General features: G+C 36.2%; 1 protein-coding gene across 2 annotated transcripts in view; it reads left to right on the top strand.

Moving 5' to 3' along the window:
- Positions 1-27,179, top strand: part of LRRK2 (leucine rich repeat kinase 2) — a 71,396-nt gene that overhangs the window by 26,169 nt on the left and 18,048 nt on the right. For both annotated transcript variants that reach the window (XM_040544705.1, XM_040544704.1), the window contains 22 exons: positions 973-1,103; positions 3,659-3,803; positions 4,105-4,244; positions 5,506-5,634; positions 5,721-5,891; positions 7,587-7,842; positions 8,067-8,255; positions 9,738-9,859; positions 10,648-10,717; positions 11,169-11,389; positions 11,886-12,136; positions 13,427-13,575; positions 14,369-14,462; positions 17,356-17,542; positions 17,938-18,119; positions 18,451-18,680; positions 19,751-19,878; positions 21,094-21,312; positions 23,492-23,693; positions 24,283-24,371; positions 25,079-25,266; positions 26,133-26,287. In XM_040544705.1, coding sequence (XP_040400639.1) covers positions 973-1,103; positions 3,659-3,803; positions 4,105-4,244; positions 5,506-5,634; positions 5,721-5,891; positions 7,587-7,842; positions 8,067-8,255; positions 9,738-9,859; positions 10,648-10,717; positions 11,169-11,389; positions 11,886-12,136; positions 13,427-13,575; positions 14,369-14,462; positions 17,356-17,542; positions 17,938-18,119; positions 18,451-18,680; positions 19,751-19,878; positions 21,094-21,312; positions 23,492-23,693; positions 24,283-24,371; positions 25,079-25,266; positions 26,133-26,287 — 3,648 coding nt within the window. The remainder of the gene's footprint in view (positions 1-972; positions 1,104-3,658; positions 3,804-4,104; positions 4,245-5,505; positions 5,635-5,720; positions 5,892-7,586; positions 7,843-8,066; positions 8,256-9,737; positions 9,860-10,647; positions 10,718-11,168; positions 11,390-11,885; positions 12,137-13,426; positions 13,576-14,368; positions 14,463-17,355; positions 17,543-17,937; positions 18,120-18,450; positions 18,681-19,750; positions 19,879-21,093; positions 21,313-23,491; positions 23,694-24,282; positions 24,372-25,078; positions 25,267-26,132; positions 26,288-27,179) is intronic.

Raw genomic sequence — 27,179 nt, 5'->3', positions numbered from 1 at the left:
TTTTTCTTTCCCCAGTGTTAAATGTGAGAGTACAAATGTGCTGATTTTTTTCCAAACAGGTTTTTGCAAGTATCTTTTATCAGTTTTAGTTGAATATTACAGACGCAATAGTTTCTAAACTAGTCACTCCACTAGCATGCAGATTGATTACAGATTTCATTTTTTTTCTGTTCATTGAATTATAATTCTAATTCTTTCCAACTTTTTCAATAAACAAGAGGATTAAGACTTAATACATATATTCTAACATGTAGGCAAGGGTATTTTTTGGTGAGAATCCTTAAAGTGAGGCCCTTCTAAAGTGCAATGAAGCAAACAGAGCACAAAGCAGATGTTAAAATTTGCATGTTAATTAGGGAATAAAAAGTCATTTATGGGAAAATAGTAATCAGAACAAATACGAATGCTGAATTGACATTTAAAGGATATCTAAGTACTTTCTGTAGTGCCATTTGCCTGCAAGTACTGATAGCTACAGGAAAGGTAAATCTGAAAGACCATTCTGTGTTCTTTCACTTATTTCATCTGTTGGTAAAAGTCGGCCTCTGATGTAGCGCCAAGTGAAGAAGAACAAATAGTTTATGGCTTCCTTATGGAGTCTCCTTCCCAGAAGGAAGAAGCATTTTGAAGTAGTTATCTGGAACACCAAGAAACCATATAGCTCAAGGAAGTACTGATGTATTGCAGTGTACCTTAGGCAAAATTCTTTGGCGTGATTTTGCATTTTCACAGTAAGTAGTGAGCAAACATATGGTGAAATTACCATTTCAAACACGATGTACCCAATACTACATTGTAAATCTGGAAGAACTCCAGTCTCTATCACTGCAGCGTTCTGAAAAAGTCATAAGATTAGAAATATGCCTGCGGAGTCATTTAGCCTGTGTGTTCAATCTGATTGTAATATTGGGTTAATACTGGGAAGAATATTAAATCTGTTCTTCTGATGAATCCCGTTTTCCATTGTTTCAGATACAAAAAATGACCAGAATGGTTCTTTGGGAGATATGGGAGATGCTGCTTTCACACTTACTGTAAAAGTCATTAAAAGCCAGTGTCTGTTGGAGGGAACTCATTCGTTGGTGCTTGGTGCTTTGAACAGGGTATGGTTAAAGCTTTATCCTAATGAATTTTGTCACTATTTTACATGTGCAGTGATGAATCATTTACAATTTTTAGTTCCATGGTGATTTTCCTATCAATTGGATTAAAATCAATCTCAACCTTGAGTTTCATTTATCATTGGGTGTTTCTTTTCTACTTTATATTCTAGAGTACATTAGACCATCTTTTACATAGTAATTCTAGGGGATACTTATACAGTGCTGATTTTTTTCAAGTATTTTATTTGTGATTTTGTTATGGACTATTTTATACATGAAAGGTGTTCTTGTGTCTTTGCCTCAGCTATGCATAGAGCCAAGTGGTTCTGTAGTATAGTTTTCATTGATACATACTTCTTTGTTTCCAACAGAACAGTGTTTCTCACTTGTCTCCATTCTTTGCATTGTTCAATTCCATGACTTTTTCCAGCCACTGGAAAGCAAAATGATCACAGTGCCTTAAAATGGAATCTGAAAAGTGAAAGGCATCACTGCCAAAGCAGGCCCAGGCTAAGCAGAGATAGTACTTGGCACTTTGCACAGCAAATTAACCTTAAATCCTGGTGATAGGAAATTTTTAACTTCCTGGCCTTCAGAAGATTCCCACTGGTTTACAGGTTTCACATGACCACAATCAAAATGGATACAGTACTTCATGATTTTCCAGAAGTCTGTCAACAATTTTAGACTTGGCAAAAACCTTCAGTCAAGGAGATATGTCTTGAACATCTATTGTAAAAGTCAGAGCAAATGATGTATCAGCAAAAGAATGCTAAAGTCTAAAGGACATTTCTTGACCTGAAGATCTAGGGTACAGGAGTTAACTAGGCAGACAAAATAATTTTTTACTTCAGATTGCGTTAAAGTTTTCAGTGCTTTTTGACCACCTCGATGGCTTTTTTGAACTTGCTGGTTTGTGATTTGGGGTACTACATTGTCAGGCAGAAGGGCTAGAAATTAACATATTTTTATGAAAAAGTAGAGAAGGAATAAGGAAGGAGATGGGCGTGACTCCACTAAAATAATATTGCAGCTTTGCAAGTCACTGTGATGTCCACACACTTTCAGATCTAGGCCTTATCTAGGTTTCCTCTACCTAAAAGTGGGGAAAACTTGTGACAGATAATAACAAATAAGCTATTGAATTACTTCGTAATGGAAAAGAAAACTTAAAAACTTGTTATGGTGTGGCAATAGGTATCCTGCTTCATACCTTTTTCCTATCCTAACTTTATCAACAGCCACCACATTTGTCACTTGTCCCTTGCTTCACAAAACCTCATTTGGTTCCATTTAACCACAAAGGAAACACATTTTCCCACCCTCCTTTTCCTGGCAAGATTATGTGAACTTGAGTGGTTGTAATGAAAATTAGAAAGAAAAAAAAATCATAGATTGAATCATAGAATGGTTTGGGTTAGAAAGGAACTTAAGAATCACCCAGTTCCATCCCCCCTGCCATGGGCAGGGACACCTCCCACCAGACCAGGTTGCCCAAAGCCCCATCCAGCCTGGCCTTGAACACCTCCAGGGATGGGGCATCCACAGCTTCTCTGGGCAGCCTGTACCAGGGCCTCACCACCCTCTGAGTGAAGAATTTCTTCCTTATATCTAATCGAAATCTACCCTCTCTTAATTTAAAGCCATTTCTCTTTGTCCTGTCATTATCCGACTGAGCAAAAAGTAGCTCTCCATCTTTTTTATAAGTCCCCTTTAAGTAGTGAAATGCTGCTATAAGGTCTCCCCAGAGCTTTCTCCAAGCGGAACATCCCCATCTCTCAGCCTTTCTTCATCGGAGAGGTGCTCCAGCCCCTTGATCATCTTTATAGCCCTTCTGTGGACTCACTCGAACAGGTCCATATTATTCTTATGTCGGGTGTCCCAGAGCTGAACGCAGTGCTGCACATGGGGTCTCACGAGTGCAGAGCAGAGAGGGACAATCCCCTCCCTGGATCTCCAACTCCTCTGTTGATGCAGCCCAGGACACGGTTGGCTTTCTGGGCTGCAGGTGCACATTGCTGGTTCATGTTGAGCTTCTTATCCACCAACACCCCCAGGTCCTTCTCCCCAGGGCTGCTCTCAGTTCATTCTCCGCCCAGCCTGTGTTTGTGCTTGGGGCTGAACTTCATGAGGTTTGCACGGGCCCACCTTTCAAGCCTCTCAAGGTCTGTCTGGATGGCATTTCTAGTCGGCAGAAACTTCACTGGACTGCCAGAGCTTCTCAAACATGATGAATAGTGGCTTAGCAAGTACATCTGCCAGTTCCCTCGGGACCTGTGGATGTATCTCATCAGGTCCCATGGACTTGTACACCTTCAGGTTCCTTAGATGCTCTCGAACCTGATCTTCCCACTCTCTGGTAGAAATCTGAGGGTATGAGCAACTGAAACTTTGACTGAAAAGGAAACCTTTTTTGAAATTGTATTTCTTATTATTTATTGTCACATTGGTTTTAATTTGACATACTTCTTTGAAAGATTATCATTATCAACTCTTCTATTGCCATTGTAGCAAAACAAATCGTTCATCTGATTTTTTATTCATTTCTCTGTTAGTTTATAGGAAATCCTAGCATTCAGAGGTGTGGATTAAAACTACTTACTTCTGTAGCTGAGTGCACTGGTGCATTAGAAATTTTAACCCAGCAAGGAGCTACTGACACCGTGCTTCACACCCTACAGATGTATCCAGATACACAAGGTATGGAAGTTATGTTGTTAGTTCAACGTTAATGATATAGTAGAAGGGGCTGATTAATCATCTAATCTGTAACCTATTACACTCTTTAGTACTGGTTGTGAAGTAGGTTACATGGCAAGAAGTGCAGCAGGACTGTACAGTCCCCAGGTTTATCCACTTTCTAGTTATGCTTGGCCCTGTAATAGGTAATGCAAGCAACTTCCTAGCATATTAGCTGTATAACACTCTACTTAGGTCATGGGTTTATCCCACTCAGAATGTCTGACCAATCAACATTATTAATCTTTCTTTTTTCTTCAAGACATACAGTGCTTGGGTTTGAGTCTTCTGCGCTCTTTGATTACAAGGAGGAGTTTGTGTATTGCAACTATGCATGTCCTGGCAACAGTTCTGGTTTCTACTCTGCGGCGATTTAAAGAGGTCACTGAAATCCAGATGCATGTATGTGTTATTTCTTTCAATTTTAATTACCTCATTTTCATTTTATTGCAATTACTAGGTATAAGCCTTAAAAATTAAACCAATATGATTGCCAGAGAGAGGGGTTTCTTGGAGGCGTATATTCAATTCAGTCCAAAATATATAAGCACAAGTTTGGTTGTTTATCTAGCAAACTAGAACAAATTTTTTGGTCACAGTCCATTCTTCAGTCAATCTAGAATCATGTAATGAAGCAACCATCATTACAGTATAAATCACTCTTTTTTTAAAAAGTAAGGGAAAATATCTTAGTTCACAGCCCTGTCACTAGCAATAAGCTCGGTTTAAGAATTTTGTATTTAAGGACATTACTGGAATGCTGTGTCAGAGTGACAGATTTTGAATCTACTTCTGAATATGGAAGTAGAGTTCTCCTTATTCTGTCAGAGAAAACATGTTCAGTCTTCCTCGTTTGAAAGTTCTCTTTCCTCTGCTTTGGAAGCTTTCCCTGTTTGTTGCCAGTTTCACTTTCTGGTGGAATGAAGCTTGCCTGTGAGATCAGCTTCTTGTGAGATTTTCTGCTCTTCTGTTTCAGATCAGTCGGAACTATCACAAGCACAGCCTCCTTTTTTTACTTCTGTTTTTCCTCCAGTGCTTCTAAGTTTTGCTTAGGAACCAATATAAACCAATATAAAGAGAGATCAAAATAAAGTAGAGAAATAAGGAAGTTGCATAAAGTCATTTAGTTTTGGTGACGTTTGTACAAGAGTCCATGATTTACCCAGTTCACCGTTCTGAGTGAACTTTACTTGTGGAATCACAGGATAATTTTGTAATTATTTTTTTTTTTTTGGTTTCTGGATTTACAGTTTTTCATTTAGCCTATATATTTATTTATATATTCAAGGATTCTGGAGCAACACACTGGGACAGGCAATGCATCATCATCCCATATCCTTAGGAGCAGATTGTTTCCTCTGTAAATTTTCAGGAAATCATGAGTACATGTGTCAGGCAGGATGTTGTCAGATATTACTGTGCATAATTGTGCTTTTCAAAATGTCAGTTCATATCTGCTTTCGTGGGTCAGCTATGCAAGCATGAGACTACAGCTATATAAACACTGAAACACCAGGTCTTCCTTCCTTCTTTTCTAATGTGTTACAATTTGTGAATTATTGAATGTTTAAAAGCAAAACAAAAAATAAAGTTGCAGCTTGGTTTGTTTCATGTCTTGTTTTAAAATGACCCTGCACTTACAGTCTTTTCATTGTGCCTGTAGGGATTTCATGCAATCTTGTCAATTCTTGGTTTGTCACCTTGTTTTGCCAAGCTGCTGGTACACGAATCATTTGACACAGTCATTTTCCACCAAATGTCTATGTGCTTCACTGACCAGCGAGATCGACAGGTATCTTCCCTCTTTTGACTGCTCAATATCTGAAAAACTTTGGTGCTTCTTATGTCCTAACTTTGATTGTTTGTGTTCCCTTTCAGTTTCAAAGCCTGTGTTGTAAATGCTTTGCTAAAATAGCTGAAAATGATGATTTAAAAAGTATGATGCTTGAAAAAGCATGTATGGAGTGCAATAGTATTATGGCTGAATGTTTAATTCTACTGGGAGCTGATATTAATAAGAAGACAAAGACAAGCTCTTTGATCTATCAGGTAATACACGGAAATACATGTAGTTTCATTGCTATAAAATATCAGCTTTTGGGTTCCTTTCTCTTTTTGTGTGTAGCTGTATAAGCCAGAAGACAGTTGTACTCTCTAGGGCAATCTAACTGTGACTTAAGGGTTGACAACCATTGCTGTTCCTGGTGACCTCAGGCCCAGTCTGATACTTATTGAAACACTCTTCGCTTCATTGGGGCTCATAGTTATTGTCACATAGATCTTGCCCGCAATGCTACTTTGGTTCTGATGCAAGTTCACGTCAAAGTCTGCATGCTTTCAGACTGTTCACCCTGCTCACATGCAAACCAGGGTTCATTCAAGTACTGACTTGGCCTTAGATTTAAAGTAGTTTTGAGGAAGAAGACTTAAGCTCAGGCCTTGCAAGATTACAGTTGATTTTTCTGAACTAATCAGGTGTAGATAGCAACAAGCCGATTTGAGCTCAGTCCATGAACTGATCTTCCGATTCAGCTTTTCCCAACCACTCTGAAGTCAAAACGCAGACAGACCAGCATGCAGTACTGTCCATAAATAAGTTTCAGTGTGCCACTGAAAAATCCCACTCTGTCCTAGACCTTGCAATGAAGACTTTGCCTAAAATGCCTGCCCTGGAGTGGTGGATCTTTTTTACTTTGTGTTGTACTTACAGATCAGTACAGTCATCAGTTTTTGTGCTGTTTTAACTATTAAGTTAGGGTTCTGACTTTCTATCAACATGGCTAAAATAATGTTAGAATGACTGTACTCACGAGTTGCAAAGAGCTTGATCCAAACAGTGGCCACATCCAGAGCTTGAACTATTTGAAACACACTTTACGAAAGCCACGGGCAAGCATCCCATCTGGATTCAAGTGTGCCAGCAGATTAGATTGTTCCCACCTGATCATAAGTATTCCCTGCTAAATGTGACTGTCTTTAAAACATTTGGAGAAACTGTTTGTATGAGCACTTCTTAATTTTGCTTCAATGTCACAATTTTAAATGCTTGGTCTGAGATAACTCTACCAAGTACTGCTTGAAGTAAATTTGGAAGTGTTCCCATGAAGATTTCTGCCAGCAGAGCTGGCTGGGTGATAAAGCACAGATGGATTTGGAACAGACCATGAAGTCTGAGGCAGGCAAATCAGTGTTAGTGAACCTCAGTGGAAATACTGAAGTAACTGGAAGTATTTCTAAAAAACGTTTGTAATACTCAACACTGCTCTGTGTAGCAATGCAAGCTGAGAGATTGGAAGGAATGGAGCTGACTGAAACCAGTGGACTTGAGCTCCCTAGCACTAAGCAGAGCTTAATGAGTCTGTGTTGTTGGCCTTTCATCTGGCATCCTGATAACATGGCAAAATAACCACAAAGAATGTTTTTTCCATTGAACCACAGACCACATGCAATAACCAAATTACATGAATTACCATTCATTTTTGTCTAAAAATTGGGTGTAGTCATGGCAAAAATTGCAATTACAGAACTCAGGCATTTGCTGTATTTTGGTAAAACTTGATGAAAATGGGAGTTGGTACTCAAATGCCTTAAGCAGGCATGTGCCCTGAGGTGTAGGGAGTTGTGTAATTGAAAAGGGGGCATGAGCCTAAAAATGTCGTGAATCTGAATTTGAGAATGTCTCTGACTGCAGTCTCAGCTATTGTTTCAGTCCCTCACATAAACTTGTTTGTTTTTCTGTATTAGGTTTGTGAAAAAGGAAATAGTCCTAAATTGGTGGAATTGCTGTTAGCCAGCGGTGCTCGGGAGCAGGATGTTCGGAGTGCTTTAGCCATCAGCATAAAGAGAGGAGATAGCCAAATCATCAGCTTGCTCTTAAAGAAGCTTAGCCTTGATGTTGCCAACAGCAGTATATGTCTTGGAGGATTTGGTATAGGGAGACTTGAACCTTCCTGGCTCATTCCTTTGTTCCCAGATAAGCTTACTCCGTTACGAAAACAAAGTGAGTATACACAGAATTTGCTATACTTCATGTGTTATTATTTATTGATGGTATTAATTCAGTGTTTTTTATCAAGACTTTCGGTTGAGGATCTCTTCATGGTGCTTAGCTGGTTGTAGGAAGATTGCCAAGCCTTGAAAATAAATCAAGTATTTCTGTTACTATTTTAAGCTATATGAATTTCTTGGAGAACATGTTACCTTCTCGATTTCTTCTTCATATAGATGCAGGTTCTGTACTGGCAAGAATGGTGCTTAGATACCAGATGAAGAATATTTCAGAGGATAGATCAGGAACCTGCTCTGATTTAAACTTCTCTGAAGACGGAGTGGATAAAAACTATGATTGGAATTTCATTTCTGACCCACTAGTGGACAGTGTTTTTCCTTTGAATGATGATATTGATAGTGAAGGTAAATGTTTTTTTTTATTATAGTCGCAGTGTAGCTTACTAGGGTTCGGCAATAACTATGAATTCCTTCAAATTATATAGGGAATTGTAAGACCATCAGCTGAGGAATAAATAATATGCCAAAAAGAAATCATAAATCAGTTGTTTATTTATTTGGGGGATAAAACACTTTACATGGAAAACAAAAAAACAACTTTTATCTAAAATTTTGTTTGTGGTACCACTGGAAAATTGTTTGTGGTTAGTACATTCTTTATGTGTGAAATTAGCACCTTAAAGTATTTTCTTTCAATTATCCATTTAAAATCAGTTCTTTCTGAACTGAAATGCATTCAGTTGCTTTCTTGTAGAAAGGGTGGAATTCATCTAACCATATTTAGATAATGAGTATTTTTCTATTTTGATGCCTGTTTCTGGGCTAAGCTTACATCGACTATTTTGATGTCTGTTTCTTAGCAATTCTTGTATGCTCCCTTTATAGTCAATGGCAAAAAAGCAAGTGCTTCAAAAGCACGTTGTCTCATCATGAAGTCAGATGAATTGTGATTTAGAAATGCCCTTTTCCCACTGTTGTCAGTAAATGAAGAAAACACAACTAAATTTGGTACAGAGGACTATATTATTAACAAATAAATAAAGTGAAATAAGCCCTATCCCAAAGATATCTAACTGATGAGAAAGTGTAAGCGACAAGTCTATGTTCAGTCCAACATTGTTCTTGGTGGCCATGTCAAGAAATCTGAATGCCTTTAACGTATAAAAACAGCATTTCTCTCTGCAGCATCAGTAACTTAATAGCAACAGTAAGTGTCCTTTTCTTATAATGTGTCTTTTATTTATTCAGGTGTCACTGTTGTATTAGAAGTGTTTGTTCTTTTCATTCAGCACCATTTTCATTTCTGTAGGACCGTAGTACAGACCTATGACACTGATAGGTACTATTTTCACATAGAAAAGTTGTTAAGTCTTACATAAATTATAGTAAAAAAAACAGGTTTCACTAACAGGAGTGCTTTTAGGAGTTAAAAAACTAGCTTTGAAAGGAAGAATACTAAATGAGTCCAGATGACCCTAAATCACCAGTGCCAGAGAAGTGTTTGATGTTTCTTTTTCAGTAAGGGTGTGAGTGCAAAAGTATCTATTCAAATACAAACTTTTTCTATATTAAAAGGTTACTGACACTGCAGTAGCACAAAGGTGTGTTATAAAACATGTATAATAATACAAACCTGATGGAAATTTTAAGCGATAAAGCACCAATGTAACAAGCTACAGTTTATGTGTAGAACATATCAGGTAAGTATGGCCTTTATGTTAATATTATTGGCCTATTACACATACGATTAACCATTAAGTTCCTGCTGTTATTGATGCTTTTGAAATATATCCCTCCTTTGTATGTCAGCATATACGTTACAGTTGAATTCAGCTTTAAATATATTTTCTTATTTACCTGTCCTCCTGTGTTGTTGTTTTGTGCTAGGAAGTGAAGGTTCACTTTTCACAAAAAAGAAGTCCAATTCCATTGCAGTTGCGGATTTATATTGTAGGGAAATTGCCTTTCAAAGAGGTTCTTCTGCTTTGCCGCGACATTCCTACTCCCTGGTAAGTCAGATCCTTATTCATTCCAGGTTCCTTATAAATCCATCTGTGTTGCCTACTGTGAAACTGTTAATAATCGAGTGTAAGGGTAGGTCTTGTAATTATATGGGCTCTTGCCTGACTGTTGCTATTTAATGCTCCCTTCTATTGCTGTGTAATTAATGTGCTCCAGATTACCTGTATAGATGAGAGTTTATTTCAGCAAAAATTTATGATCAATAAAAAAATGTGTTCTGAGTTGCTCAGATTTCCAGTTTGATGTTCTGGTACTGTTCAAATACAAATACAAAAAATAAGGTTCTGTTCACAAAGACTTAACTATCCTGTAGTGAAGCTGATCTCTGGAGTGCCACTGTGGTCAGTGAAGACAGATTTCTTAAGATGACAAATCAGGGAAGTCAAAGTCAAGTTCCTTTGAAAGGAGTGTGTCTCTTTCCATTGTCTGCAAAACCAGAGAGACTGGCTTCCTGGGAGAAAGTTAGTTTTTGCAATATCTTTCTTCATCCTCTTAGCCTACCCGGGTGAAAGTCGTTTTAGGTTGTCAAAAAATGCACTATATCCATTGCACTTTAAAATCTACTCTTGTTTCATATTGCACGGATCAGTAGTTTTTATAAAAATGTGACCTGGTGGTATTTTTAGAGTTTAAAAATTCGGTCTCTATGTTACCCCTGGGAGATCTGATAAAAAGAAATGGCAACAAGAAGAAATCTACTGAATTCAGATCATTTCACATATCTGCATATGTCCACACCTGTTATTTTTTTTTATTCTGTTTTGGGATTTTCCAGGGACCTGGCACAGAGTATGAACCATCAGTGAAACAAAGAAGGAAATTATTGCCTTCAGATGAATCTCCCAGTAAGTAAACTATACAGTTTAGGATATATATATGATGTTTCATCCTTAATGCTTTCATAAGCATAGCACACAAAGGTTTTAGATTATATATTTGTTTACAAAGAGGAAGATACATATTGAAATACTACCATGGAGTACAAATACTGTATATATAGTGAAATGTTTTTTTCCTGGGCTTCACAAGTAATTTATGTAGAGTTATACAGACAATGTAATTTCATGAGTGCCCTTATTAGCTTTCAAAAACTACTTCTGTTGTGTAGTGCATAAACCTATGTCTCTTCCCTACTGTCTTACAAATTTGTCTCCTAAAAGAAATATTCATGGATTTGGATCTTGACTAATAACCAACCATTCACTGTCTTCTGCTTCTTTAGATCCTAAGCTGATTCATCTTAATTTATGTATTCAATGAAATCATGCTATTTTTCCCATGTTTTTGTTTTAATAGAAGGAATCTCAAAATTCTCACCGTATTTAAGACCATCAGACAGTCTTTCTTCATTGATCTCAGAGAAAGAATATATTAAATCACTAGATCTTTCATCAAATGATCTGGAGAACATAGATGCCATCAGCCAGAATAGCAGCTTAACTAGTCATTTGGAACATCTTGAGAAACTGGAGCTCCACCAGAATGCTCTTACAAACATTCCAGAACAACTGTGTGAAGTAATTCTGCATAATTTTATATAACACGAGTCAAGATTAGTTACAATAGTTGTTTGTCTCTAACAATCTACTTATAACAATAGTACTCTTGAGTATGTGCGTATATCTTTGCATGCTTCATCCATTCACTTTGTTTTCATTCAAGATTCATGTGCAGCTAGAATTAATAATAATTTCATGGGACTGTTTTAAACCATTTATTTCAGAGAACTGCTTTGGAACGTGTTATATTCAGTAACACAGTAACATAAATATAACTGAGAACTGCAGGCAATTCATAACTTAGATTCTATGAAACTGGGCTAATTAATTTTAAGGAATGCTTTATATTTTATTCTTTAAAAGAAATATGGCTTACATTATTATGAATGATATTTTCTGCTATTTTTCCTAGTAAGACAAATATAAGTAAATTGTATAAAATATAACTCAGCTTAAAAGATATGAATTCATATTTGCATTACATTCTTTTTTGAAACAATCCTTTTTCTTTCAGAACTTGAAATGCTTGAATTATTTGGATTTGCACAGTAACCGATTTACTTCTTTTCCTACTTATTTATTGAAAATGAATTGTATTGCAAACCTTGATATCTCTCGAAATGACATTGGACCTTCCTTTGCTTTGGATCCATACCTCAGATGTCCAACTCTCAAACAACTTAATCTTTCATACAATCAACTGGTGTGCACTCCTGAATTTCTTGCAAATGTTGCTGAAAACCTGGAACAGCTATTGCTAGAAGGGTGAGAGTAACATTTGTAAATGGACTGTAGCATAACAAAAATAGCAGAAACAATGTATTTGTTATCCAGAATGGTGACTGCTATAGCATGGAAAGGATCATTTAATCAGTAGTGAAACATTGACATTGTTTTACAAATGTGTAAATTGCTATAGTTGTCAGTGTTATATTACGAAGTAAATTACAACATCTGTGAGCCTTGATAGAATCTAGTAACATTGCATTTTCAGTAATGTACTAAAAATGTTGTAGTTCAGCATTTTTCTTTTGTCATACTACACATCCACAGGGCTGTCTATGTTGTCTGATGTATTTAGGTAGGTTTTCAGTATGAGAATACAGTTTCCACTGTATTTCATATTAACTAAAGTTTTTTTGGAAATATGATGCTTGTTATGGATATATTTCAAACAACAGAAGAAGAGAAAATATGTATTTTTTAGTTTACCAGCATTTTTATCGTATTTGTTAGTGAATGAAATAATTTGTACCATTGGGAATTCATACAAATGATAATGTTGATAGTTCTGTAAACTGCAGATGCTGTCTCGCACGTTTCCCACAATTTACATAAGGGTATGATATTTCTTACACAGAAATCCACACAGACTTAGTAAGTAATAGCAAGATACGAATCTAAACCAAGCAGTATTAAGTATGTTAATCAAATTCACAAAAGCAATATCTTAAATTCAAAATCCTGTAGCAGTTCAATTTAAACTGTATTAGCTTTATTTTTATGAGCTTTATTTTCAACTTTACTGGCAACATTACACTTAAAACACATTGCTACATGGTTATTTTATCAATGTATTTTCAGTATCTTTGTCTTTTTCTCTTTCCTATGTTACTCTTTTCAGAATACATTGTCTGTAGCATCAAATACCACCTAAATTATATCCCCTATGTGGAATTTCTGTTGTTGTTTTTTTTAGATTGACAGTCTTTCTGTGATTGTAATCACAGAAACAAATACACATCTTCAGTAGACAGAACTATTCACAAACGTGGCAATTCTCTTTGTGTGGGACTGAGCTTACATAATCAGGAAATGACGCCTTGTAGTATATTCTGATATCTGCTTTCCACATTAATTAAAGCAAATTTAAATCAATCATGTTATTCCATGTTGCTACATGTACCAGTTTTTTGCTGACTGGTCAGTCTAGATAAGATTTTTATCTTTTCTTTACCAGCGTAAGGATAACAAAGTCAGATTAATACTCTTTACTTTCACTTTTTAGCCAACAGTTTCTGAATAACACATTTTTTTTTCTTCTTGTTATCACAGAAACAAAATTTCGTGCATATGTTCACCCATATGCTTGAAAGAGCTGAAAATTTTAAACATCAGTAAGAACAGTATTTCCTCCCTTGCTGAGGATGTCTTCATGGGTTGTACAAAACTGGAGCTGTTCAATGCCAGGATGAATGCTCTTGGTAAGTATCTATGAAAATAAGACGCACCTTCTAGAAACCATTCCAAGTCACAAAATGCCTCAACCACTAGCATTTGGAGTCTTGGGAGAAGAGTCAAGGAGAATACCTTATATGCTTGTCCTTGTTTATGTTGTTGTATGTTATGAAGCTCACCTTCTCTAGACCCCTGTGTCTAAGGAAATTAATTCAATCCAGAAAATGTTTCCGTGGCTTAGTAAATTTTATGCAAAGGTTTCGAAGTTATTTTATGAAAAAAACAAATGACATAAATGCAATTTTAGTGATATTGCAGGATTTCGTAAATTACTGTTAGAATTTATTTCCATCTTCAAAATACAAAATTTCCATTTTGAAATAATTGACACAATATTTCAGAAAGTAGCTCTTATACCTGCATTAAATACAGCTGAAACATTAGAGTCATTTTTGAATGCGTAAGACCTACCACTCATATGGTGAGTGATGTGAATGTCATGTGTACTGACAATACAGTTAAGTGTAAGTAAGATTATTTCAGTGTTTAATGCCAATATGAAATAAAGTTCAGTAGGATGCAACGTGATAGAAGCAAATACATTAACTCTTGTTCTACACTTCTTTTATTTGGGAAAGTTAGTTTTAAATAAGCTTTTAAAAAAAGATGCAGTTTCTGTCCTGAGCAGTTTATATAAGTACCTGTGTATAGATGATAGACCGACATTTTAGTCTCTGTCTGATTTTAGAAAATTCCAGTATTAAAAATAATGTCAATAGTTCTGAAAAATAATGGTATCAACCTCTTTTTCTATTCCAGAGATAATGCCTGACTTGTCATCCAGCATAACAACCTTAAAATTATCCCAAAATAATTTTATTAACGTTCCAGAAACAATTCTTCTTTTACCACAGTAAGTTATTATTTTTCTTATTAAAGTTAATGACTAGTTCTTGATGAAGAAAATCTTGTGGCAAGACCTTTGTTAAGCAGAACATTCAGCATGTTTTACTGATTTTCAGGAAATCCTCTCTCAAAGGTTAAATGTTTAGTAGTATCTTTTAACTGAAGCCAAATCAGTAACATTTTCATTATCCTGAGAAGCATTATTCCTCAGATTCAAATCGTTATTATTAAAAATATGTTGCTTGACTGCTGAAGCTGACAGTTCTGAGAAGACTAGAATTAATTACTTCCTTGAAACCAACACAGTAAAAAGATACTGGCAATTTTCTTCCTTTTCAAGAGGTTCTGCAGCTTCTTCAGCACAAGGCTACTGAAATGAGTTTTTCACTTCCCGAATATCACAAGATGTTTATTCTCAAAGAGTGATACTTCCTCTGTATGGAACTGTGATGAAGATGCATGTGACATTTCTTTTGCTATACCTTCAAAGCATTACTCACGTGAAAATCAGGACTTCCCCTTTTTCTATAGAAGTTACTGACCTTCACAGGTCAGTAGAATCAGATGGTGGAAGGAGCACTGGGAGTGGTGATCAGATCATGTGTCTGATAGATGTGGGTAGGTGTGAGTGCTGAAGGCACCCTGGCGAGGGAGAAGAGCATTAAAGAGCACTGATGCCTACAAGGTAATGAAGGGGGACTAACAAAGATGAGATGGAGGGGTAGGAGGAAAGAATAAACAAACTCTTGTGCTCACAGGAACAATCAGATCTAAAAAATGTTGCTAGGCTACATATGTAGCAACTTTAGTACTTAAGGAAAACAGACTTGTGGACTTGCATTAATCATATTTACATACAGCATGTCATTATTAATATGATGTTACACTGTGTCAGCATGCTGATGTTCGAATTCACAACAGCAGATTTAATAGATGGAATGAAAAAGATGCATCCTTCAGGTTCCACGCTCCCAGTCCTGACGAGTCAATAAGGAGTTGCATGCATTTCTTGCATGGTTCATGTTCCACAGTGACATAAACAGCATATTTGTCCAACAGACGACTTGCAGAAATAAAATGTTCTTTATTATCTGGTTCTTAAATACACACATAGTTGAACTATATAATTTATGCACATACTTGTATCTACAAGCATATATGCATAGGAACATTATGATAACAGGGTGAGATATCCAAATGGTCTATGTTAGTCTCGTAAATTAGAAGCAAGAAAGAGAGAAGTTCAGTTTATTTATGTTAAGTGAATCTTCATAGCTTGTAAATGGAATTTTGGTTTCTGTAAGGTTGATAATACCTTAAGCTTCCCTATTGCATTTTTTAGTAATATTTTGAAATTTATAAAGCACATGAATATAATCATATATATATAATATATATATATTATACCAGTAATAACATATTACTGGTATGTTAGGCTGCAAGTAACTTTTAAAATACATTTATTCTAGTAAGTTCAATGTTGTGGTCCTGCACTCAGCTGTTACTGGCACCCTGAGCTTAATTCTATTCTTTGTTGCCTGGGTATAAATCATAGAATCATTTAGGTTGGAAAAGACCTCTAAGATCATCTAGTCCAACCTTTAACCTAGCAGTGCAAAATCCACTACCAAACCACGTCCCTAAGCTCTACATCTGCACATTTTTTGAAGACCTCCAGAGATGGTGACGCAACCACTTCCCTGGGCAGCCTGTTCAAATGCCACACAATCCACTCAGTGAAGAAATTTTTCATAATATCTAACCAAAACCTCCCCTGGCTCAACTTCAGGCCATTTCCTCTCATCTTTTCACTTGGTGATCACTTGGTGCCTGGGAGAAGAGACTGATCCCCACCTCGGTATAGCCTCCTTTAAGGTAATTGTAGAGCATGATAAGGCCTCCCAAGCCTCCTCTTCAGCAGGCTAAATGAACATTAACTGTACTGTTTACAATTAAATTACACAATATATGCACTACAAGAATGTGAACCATATTTATCTATGCCCTACTAATATGAATAGAGCCATGCATATCTGCAAATCTTAGAAAGAGTAAAGAAATGTACTGTTATCCCAATATACACACTTACTTAAATTGACTAATTTAGACTCTTTAATTAGAGCAGATCCAGAGGAGGGCCACAAAGATGATCAGAGGGCTGGGGCACCTCTGTGATGAAGAAAGGCTGAGAGAGCTGGGGATATTCAGCCTGGAGAAAACTCCAGGCAGACCTTATAGCATCATTTCACTACTTAAAGGGGACTTAGAAAAAGAAAGATGGAGAGCAGCTTTTCACATGGACAGATATCGATAGCATTAGAGGGAGTAATTTTAAATTAAAAGAGAGGAGATTTGGATTAGATGTTAGGAGGAAATTCTTTACTCAGAGATGGTGAGGTCTGGGATCAGGCTGCCCAGAGAAGCTGTGGATGCCCCATCCCTGGAGGTGTTCAAGGCCAGATTGTATGAGGCCCTGGGCAACCTGGTCTAGTGGAAAGTCTCCCTGCCCATGGCAGGGGGGTTCGAGCTAGGTGATCTTTAAGGTCCCTTCTGACCTAAACCATTCTATGATTCTGTGATTTACTCTCTGAAATATATGTGCACAGTATAATGTAAATGTTTATTTTCATGACCAGGAAAATTCATTCACTGGCAATTACATTGAAAACGTACGATACTATATTAATCATATGTATTTTCTTGTTATTTTTTTCTGATATTAATTACTTTTGATTATGGTAGTAATTCTCTATCTTCCCATCTAGATTCTGGACAGAAAACTGTCCATTCTGATACCTAATCTGTTTATTTGTTTATTGAAAATTCATACAGTTCTAGTTAATCACAGTTTTATTTATTGCACTTTCTAACTTTTCTCTTTTGTTTATTCATGTCTTTAGTTTGCGATCAGTAGATTTAAGCCAAAACAAGATCATAAGCCTGCCGGGGCCAGTGCACTGGAAATCATTAAACTTAAGGGAGCTGTTATTTAATCATAATCAAATAGGCATCTTGGACTTGAGTGAAAAGGCATGTGCGTGGTCTAGGCTAGAAAAGCTACACCTGTCCCACAACAAGTTAAAGGAGGTAAAGCACAAGATTCTACCTAAAGAAAATGAACTCACTTTTTAACTGAATACAGTTTTTCAATGTTCAATTGATTTTCATGTCACTGCCTCATATCACTGAAAATTCTATTAGTGAAATGGTCTCTAACTGGAAATAGTATTTCCTGTGAAGGAAAATCCCCATATGTTATTACGCTTTTGTGTCTAGAATGTGACATAAAATCAGTTTTCATAAATAATTCATTATGAGGTTCTTTGTCTATTAATGAAGGATATTAGATTTGTTTATTAAAAAAAAAAACTAAACTACAACTGTAAAAATTATACCTACTTTTGTTAAATATTTATGGTATTCTTGCTCATACAATATTATTTTTTTATGTTCAGTCATTCATTAAATGTTCTTTTATTTAGATTCCTCCTCAGATTGGCTTCCTAGAAAATTTGACTTCTCTGGATGTAAGTTATAACCCCGATTTGAGATTCTTTCCAGATGAAATGGGAAGGCTATCCAAAATCTGGGATCTTCCTTTGGAAGGACTCCATCTTAATTTTGACTTCAAACATGTGGGATGCAAAGCCAGAGACATTATCAGGTTTGTTGCCCTGTAGCTCTTTAATATTCTTGGTTTGTTTTCTTGGGATATGTGGTGAGCAGTAAGAAAACAACATAGCCTTTTGAAAAGAAGTGCTGGTTTGTCATGTGATATCAATATGATATGCTTCTCTATTGCAGGTAAGTTTTATGTCACACACACAAAACGGATTATAGTCATAAAAATATGACTTGAATGCTTCCTGAATTTGACATTTCTATAAACAATGCAATAAATCGCATGGTTTTAGATTTCTGCTTGGTCTTGAGTTCTGGTGGTGTTTTAATTTACTACACATTTCTGTGAGTTATGCACATTTCTTTCATGCCAGATTTCTTCAGCAACGACTGAAGAAGGCAGTTCCTTATAACAGAATGAAGCTCATGATTGTTGGAAACACCGGTAGTGGGAAAACTACACTATTACAACAGCTAATGAAATGCAAACGATCAGAATTTTGTTCCCCAAAAGCTACAGTAGGCATTGATGTGAAAGACTGGGTCATTCAAGGGAAAGGCAAAATGAAGAAAGAGCTTATATTAAATGTCTGGGATTTTGGAGGTAAGTTTAGAGCTTATTGTCCTTCATTATTGTCTTCTCTAACACATGAGTGCATTGCTTATTCTTAGAGTCAGCCTGTGAAATTTCAAACTGTAGACAGTAGAATCATACAAACTTACACCAAAAGTCAGGTGGCCACTGAAGTGGCAGTGAATTCTGCAAATTGGCAGCAAGTGCTTCAAATTTAATGTAAAGCTTCAGGAATTTCTTATCACCAAATGTGGTCTGATCATTCATTTCAACCATAGCACTCTAAAACTGTAATTTCAGAATAATAAGAAATTGCTTTTTATCACCAGAAAAATCATCTTCCACTTAACTCTGTTTTTCCCTTTTGCAGTCTGGGTCTCTCTAGGCTGCACAGTATCACGGTTTTGTAAGGTCACAAAACAAAGCACTTAAGGAGAGACTTGGGATTTTAGAAGGTAAAATTTTCTAAGTCTGGGGATTCCAGAAGCAACTCTAAAACTTAGGGGTGTTTTAGACTATAGAAAAGTTATTTTTAAGCATTGGTCTGTGATCAGCTTAATAGAATCAATATCACAACATATGTACACAGAATAGCATTCACGTTCAATGTCCAGCTTTAGCTGAGACACCTTGAGATTTTAGGTGCTTAAGCATGTGAACATAAGACACTTTATTTTGAAGTTGCTGAAATGATGGGAGAAAGGGAAGGAAGGACAGAAAGGAAAAAATAAGGGAAGGAGCATGGAAGAAAGGAGTTAAAATTTTGGTGATTAGGAATTCAGTATTGGATTTTTAAAAGAATCGTGACCTTTCAAGTTCTGTTTGCAGCAACCGTGTTTATCTTGTTGTTGAAACTTACACTTCTTGATTCAAAACTATCTTATGTATTTCAACACTACACTTCAGTCAATGAGATACCACAGAATACCTACTTAAAATTCATAGTTTTTACAGGTTTCCTGTCAATGTAGATAATTTTATGCGAGTGTTAATTTCATTTGTGGATTAGTGATGTGAGAATAAGTGTTCTGCTGCCTTTTTGTGATCTGAAGTTGCTCAATGAAGGAAGTACTAAACAGTGGGATTTTTTTTATCATTAGGACAAGAAGAGTTCTACAGTACCCATCCTCACTTTATGACCCAAAGAGCTTTATATCTTGCTGTTTATGATCTCAGCAAAGGACAAGCAGAGGTGGATGCTATGAAGCCGTGGCTTTTTAACATCAAGGTATTAAGCCATGGATATGTACAGAATGGATTGACACTTTCAGGGGTCTGATGTTGAACACAAACTAACCACAAATGTTTTTAGAGAGGGGAATAAAAAAGAAGCTCTTCAGCAAATAAGATGATACGTAAGAGGAAACAAGTGCTGAAATACATAATGAATTGGATATGAAAGATCAGCACCATTTTGTATTTGAAATGGTACACTGATGTGCAGAACGGTTTGCACGTTCTGGCAATATTTTGGATTGACTGATAAAAACAAGAAAGGGGTGGTATTAAAGGATAACAAGAGTTAAGCATGCTTTTTCTTCTACACCATTGTAAATTCTGGGCAAATCAGAATTCGACTAATTTAAAACTGACTAGATGTTGGTTTGAAATCATGCTGTTAAGTTTATGCTTAGCATCCTGTTATTAATAGGAATGATCCCAGGACTGTAGTAGGGAAATTGGTCTTAGAATCTGCCTATGGATTTTTCTTTTGCTGTAAGTGTTTTGTTTGCCTTGGGTGGAATCACCCCATGGTGGACATTGCTTGTCTTTCAGCTTTCAGTCTGATAGTCAGCCATATCTGGGCAATGCACTTACATCAAGATTTTACATACTGTTTGTTAAACTTATTTTTTTACTCCTTTTGCCTTGAGCAGTGGTACAGGACAGAGGGTTATGGTCAGTTAAGTGTTGATGAAGCCGATTTCTGATGTATTCTCTTCTGCTATGCAGTGCTTGCTGGTGTTCCATTGATGCACTGTTCCTATGACAACTGACATAGTACCCTTTGCTTTTCCTCTGTTGGGCTGTGTTACTGCTGATACTACTAATCTACAAAGAATGAAACCCATATCTAAACTACTTCCTTTAAAAAGTGTATTGTTTAGATTTCTGTTTTGATTTAGACTGCTCTCTTTATGTTAAAAAATACATTTCATATTTGTAGGCTGATGCATTTTTATTGCCTTGTCCAGTCCAGACTATTGGATGGGTTTGCAGTTTAAACTTACTCTGAATAAAGACTTGAGGTAGTATTTCAGATTTAGATCTATCCACTGCTCAAACTTACTTAAAATAAGTATATTTAAGAAGAAAGAGGAAAAAACAGTTGCTCTTTTCATTGTATCGATTATTTTAATTTAATTGTTTACATTTTATGCACATATAAAATAAAATCAACATTCACTGTTGAATTAATGGATTGTATGGATCTTGCTAACAGGCTCGAGCTTCGACATCCCCCGTCATTCTTGTTGGCACTCATTTAGATGTTTCTGATGAAAAGCAACTTAAGGCCTGCGTGAGTAAAATTACTAGAGAGCTGTTAAATAAGCGAGGCTTCCCAGCTATCCAAAATTATCACTTTGTGAATGCTACGGAAGAATCAGATTCCATTATCAGACTTCGGAAAATCATAATAAAGGAGAGTCTTCATTTCAAAGTAAGCTACATACAGTTTGTAACATTGAAAACATCCTAGTTTTAGTGAAGTAAATATATTTTGAAATGTTTTTAAACACATAATTACATTTTTAGTTTGATAGTAAACTCATCGTGACTTCTATAAAGCATTAGACACAGCAGGTCACCAGTTTTGTATTCATTTCTTTTTCTATCAAAAAATCAACTTAGTAAAAATCTCAGCTAAATTTAATTTTCAAACACTTATATCATACATAGAATATTTAAAATAGGCTGTTCTTTTTTTGTAAGAAGAAATCTGGTCCAAAACTGCCCATTTTGTTGGTTGGAGATCAGGAAATAAGATGATGTGATTTCTGAAAACCAACTAATTCTCGCTTTACTGATTTGATTTTACATTGTGTGATACTATTCTTAGAGGAAAGTGAGTGAAAGCAGGAAAGAAGACCCCCTGGGCTGAATGATCCTCCTAAACTGGATAGTCTCACAGTTGTAAGACTTTCTAAACAGGAGTACTCATAGTTCTGTTGTCTCCAAAGTCATCACTAACACTCATTACCTGCTGTCTACTTGGCCACAGCATCCGAGTGTGAACAACTGCAAAGAAACTAGCCCAAACATGGAGCTTGTAGGAAGACATGATCCCATTAATAGTAGAAAAAATATACTTGCTTTTATTTTTCTGTTTATGCGATATAGATCATGTATTCAGTGTCATAACATGTTGAAGAGAAAAGGTGATGTTTGGTGCTACTAAAGTCAATGGCAGAAATCCGTAAGTCACAGCAGAGTCCAGATTTCTTCTGATTTACTGCTCTGAAGATCTTAAAAAGCAAATGCTGTATTTATGACTAGCCTCACACTGTTGTGCTACAAAGGAGGGGAAGAGTGCACACTTCTCTTTTTTCTCTCTGAGAAACCACCAGCTTAGCCACATCCATGGTCCGCCTAACTTCATTCCACAGGTCAAGGGATAGTTAACCAGCGCTAAGGACAGTGAGGTGGCTTATTTGGATTAATTTTGTTTATAATACATCCAGTAGGCCTGAACAGAGATGGTATTATAAAGGTGTATGTACTCTTCTCTTGTACTTGCCATATGTGTTCAGCACTCAGGAGAAATGCTGCTTTTTCAGAACATTTTGCTCTTAGATAACTAAAATTTCTTTCTGTAACACCCACATCTCTTGCGACTGTGATTTAAACCAATATTTGAACTTCCACACAAAAGTAAGGGAGCCTGAAGGAAAGGAGATAGTTTCCATAAATAATGCAGACACTTTGTGAAAGGAGAGTTACAAGGTACCTGCTTAGAAGTTAGTCATAGTGAATTAAGTATTGAACATGGTCATCAAATATTTTGAGTCTTTGAACTTAAACAAGGTAGTGATTACATTTTTGACAAATAAAAATGCCACAGTGCATTGGTACTAACTTCTTTGAGAAACTTGAGAAGCCAATTTAGAAATGTGGGGAAAGTCGCTTCCCATTTTCTCCACAAAATGGCTAGCTCAGACTCTGTGGAGAATGACAAATCTGACTGGTTGCTAGCTAATACCGAAGGTCAAAACACGTCTCCAGGAAGAAACTTAGGCTACAGGAAGCGGGTACAAAGCACCTGGCTGTGTCTCCATTAAGTCTCACTAGCCCTGCTAGAATTATTCCTTCCCCTCCTGTCATCCACTGACTAGCACCACCAGTCGACTGTGGAGACTTATTTGAGCTACCAGCCTTTTCTCCCTAGCTTGTCTAATGATACCTGGAGACATTACAGATTACAAGGAGCATATATATATTTTTTAATTTATTCTTTAATTTACCTATTGTCCTCTGTTAACCTGAGGAGTATGGCATTATCTGTTCATGCAGTGAACATTTTCCTTTTACTTCAAATCAAAGCTTCTCTTTGTACTTCTCAGATGTCATTTTTTATTTTTGTGTACATGTACACACATATAATATGGAAATATTTTCTTCTGTGAGTATTCATTTGTAGAAAAACATGCATACTTTAATTCTGAAAGAATTAGTCCCATTGACATTTCAATGACAATTGACATTGACAATAAATGAGTGTTCTTGTTCCTTATTGCCATTATTATTGAGTGGATATACCCATCTTGCATCCTAGTTGTGTTATTGTTTGCACTTACATGAATAAATTAATACATTTAATATTATCATTCCTAATTATACAGATCCGAGATCAGCCAGTGGTCGGTCAGCTAATTCCTGACAGCTATCTGGAGCTAGAGAAGAGAATTTTGCTGGAACGTAAAAACGTCCCAGTTGAATTTCCTGTGATTGATCAGAAACGATTACTAGAACTGGTACAAGAAAGCCAGTTGCAATTGGATGAAAATGAACTCCCTCATGCGATTCACTTTCTGAATGAATCAGGTAAAATATTGTCTTTAATGTATGTTTGTTAGCATTTTGTTGTAAATCTGCAGCAGACAGGGCTTGTATGGATTTTTAAATTTCAGACAAAGTTGACCCATTTTGTGGAGCTGAAATGCTAACCTTGGGTAATATTACAGTTTGAAAGTCCAGATATTTATTTCATAAAGGAATTTCATGATACAAAGGATCACTGCTATAACAATTTACATATCTTATCCCTCCGTGGAAATCACACCTGCTGGTTGGACAGCACGGCTTCTGAAGAAAGGTAGAATTGCCACAATAGCCTGAATAGTTAGGTGAATATATGATTAAATAATTAACAACACAGAGCACAGCTGCTTGACCAAAAAAAAAAAAAGTCAGATTACATACCTAACAAAACATCCAAAAATAAAGGTAAAGCTGAAATAAAAAATGATTGCATTCTACTGTCCTGTCATACTGACATAAAATCAATGACTGTAGTTATTATTCAAATTGCTTATATCAATTCACATAAGGAAGACAGCCCAGAGTGGGGTGTTTAATTTGCTTAATACAGAGCTTGAGGAATGCAATGCTAATTACAGTGTTCTTTGTGCAGGTGTATTGCTTCATTTTCAAGACCCAGCACTACAGCTCAGAGATCTCTATTTTGTAGATCCTAAGTGGCTGTGTAAAATCATGGCACAGGTTAGTCTCTGATTACTTTCTGCATCTACATTCATGAAACTTTTTCCCCTGTTCCAAAGAACTGTAACCTATCTGTGATTCTTTTTCACAATTTATTTATAGTTTCATTATCTAGTACTTTCTCAGGGCCCAGGTTGGTTGACCTGGCTCTTTCTGTTTTTGCATTCTAGACAACTGTCTTTTTCAGTTGTTCCATGACTGAGAAACATTTTCAGACTTTTTGATATATATTCATATAACCTAACCTCTGAAACTTTACTTTTCATTCAGTGGAAGAAATAGGGTGGCAAAATAAGTTTGAGCCTACAAAGCTGATGGGAGTAAGAGTGAGAAAAGACCTGGAAAGGTTGTGTAATCTGTACCAGTCCACATGTGTCAAGTGCTGATATGAAAAATCACTGTGCTCATAGGCTCCTTTCTGACAGCGTTTTCACAAATTAACTTGTAGAATAATTTTCCGTAGAAGATGAAACAGTGAAAGCTGCTGAAGAATGGGTGGCACACTAATGTCTTGGACAGATTACATTTCTTCACTGCTCTCTTCTTGCTAGCTAGCATTATGGAAGTGTTTGGTTTCACTGTGATATGCAGTCCTTTTTTCCCCCTAAATAATAGGCTACCAAATATTTCAGGGAACAAAATTTGTCAGGAAAATGCAATCTAATGGTGACTCTACATCTCAGATTGGTTTTATTTTTTTTGGAAAGATTCTGACAGTGAAAATGGAAGGCTTTTCTAAATATCCTAAGGGGATTGTAAAGCGTTCAGATGTGGAAAAATTCCTTTTAAAGAAGAGCAAGTTTCCCAAGATCTACATGTCACAATACTTCAAGCTTCTGGAGAAGTTTCAGATTGCTTTGCCATTAGGAGAGGATCAGCTCCTAATCCCAAGCAGGTAAGCAGAGCCCACAAATGTGCCATGGAGATCAATCAAAATAAAACCTCCCATCAGGCTAGCTAGCTTGACTGATCATCAGAGCAATTTGGGATATGAAAGCATGATACGTACTTAGTACAGTACATTTTAGTAATTGCTTTCAGAGACATGTTAAACTGATTTTATAGCAGATAAAGCTTACCGTTATAAATAATGAAAGGCCTTATGGGAAAAATACTTTTTACAGTTATCATGCCCTACAGCGGAAGATTATAACGTAGCCTTACATCGTGGGCCATCATTACAGATATTTACTGCAAATTGTAACCATGAATTCTTACAGCCTATTTGCTTGGAGTCAGAACAACTGTCAAGTTACTTAGAGGCAGAATCTCCTCCAAACAGTCCAATGATTAAATGTCACAAAAAAAAAGTGTTCTGAATTTGAATGTAGTCTTTTTGGTGTATATGAAGCCAGTAACAGTTTCTCTGCTTCAGTTACAGATTTCCCCAATGTGTTTGTGTACTTATTGTTTGCAATGAATGAGAGTATTACATGGTTGAATTGATAAGAGTTTCTACATTCTTCTAAGGGCTGAATAAGTAGATTTTTTTCTGAATGCCTCTTGGTTACCTTTGTATATATTTCAGGGTTTTTTTTCACACATTATCTAACGATTGTTAGCGAGGTTGTGATGGGTTTAAACAACAGCAGAACTTTACTTTAGCACAAGCAAACAGAATAAGCAAATATACTGTCTGTTCCCTGATTGTTTGAATCATTCATTAATAAATAAGGCATTTATATAGCAAATAATGTATGCTATCATTCAGTTTGAATAAAGTACATCATTAAATACTGTCTAATATTTTTATTCTTTCAGTTTGTCTGATCACAGACCTGTTATAGAGCTTCCTCACTGTGAAAATTCAGAAATTATCATAAGGCTTTATGAGATGCCATACTTTCCTATGGGATTTTGGTCCAGGCTGATCAACAGGTTGCTTGAAATATCACCTTACATGCTGTCAGGAAGAGGTACAAATCTTTAATTTCAAAAGCAATAGCGAGCCTGTTTTCTGTAAACACAAACACCTGTGTGTTAAAGCTCTTATCCCAGATATTGTTTTGCTTTAGCTATTTTCTGGCCACTTCATAAATGTGGGAAAAAGAACAGTGGTCATTTTTGTGATTTAGAAATATCCTGGAACAATTGGTGCCGGGTCTTCACAGTGATGTGCAAAAGAAAGTGAAGGTGTAAGCAGCATATTTCTCTCCTTCACATGCCAGAGAGATAGAGGAACTCCTTGTACTTATGCAATATTGCTGTTCGGTCCTGTATTCTGCTGGGAATACAGGAAAGGATAAGTCTTCCACAAAGAAAGGTTTGTCTATTCTTCCGTTACGAAAATCTAAAAGCTCTGCTTTGGTCAGAAGGGGAGATTTTTCTCTTATTTTTTTTCTACCATTTACATGTTTTGACATGAGAGCTGTCTCCTGAACTTTGCAGTTTCATTCATCTTTGTTTTTTTAATGTGTGATTTATGAATACTGGTGACAAGTGAAGTATGCAAAATACGCATTTCTAATGTACAAATGTGATTTATAACTATCTCCTTGGTATAGAATTCCAGTTGCATCCTATATCATGATTGTGTGATTGAGGGAAAATTTAAATCACTGAGTTTTTTTTCACACAGGCCTAACATAATCTATATTTGAAGCCAAGTGTACTTAAGCATTTGGGTAATCCCTACATGCATCACCTGCTGCGTTACCATCTGATGAAATACTTAGTTTGTGGATTTGCCTTGTAGAACTGATGACCAATTGACATGTTTTCAGCTTTTGTGGGGATGTTCTGACTGCAAAGTTGTAGCACTCAATTTGTTTATTATTTGGGTAGGCATAAATGTACAATAATAATTAA

Source organism: Cygnus olor, chromosome 1 (genome assembly GCF_009769625.2).
Source record: "Cygnus olor isolate bCygOlo1 chromosome 1, bCygOlo1.pri.v2, whole genome shotgun sequence".
NCBI classification, from domain to species: domain Eukaryota; kingdom Metazoa; phylum Chordata; class Aves; order Anseriformes; family Anatidae; genus Cygnus; species Cygnus olor.
This window is presented reverse-complemented; position numbering and strand designations above follow the sequence as displayed.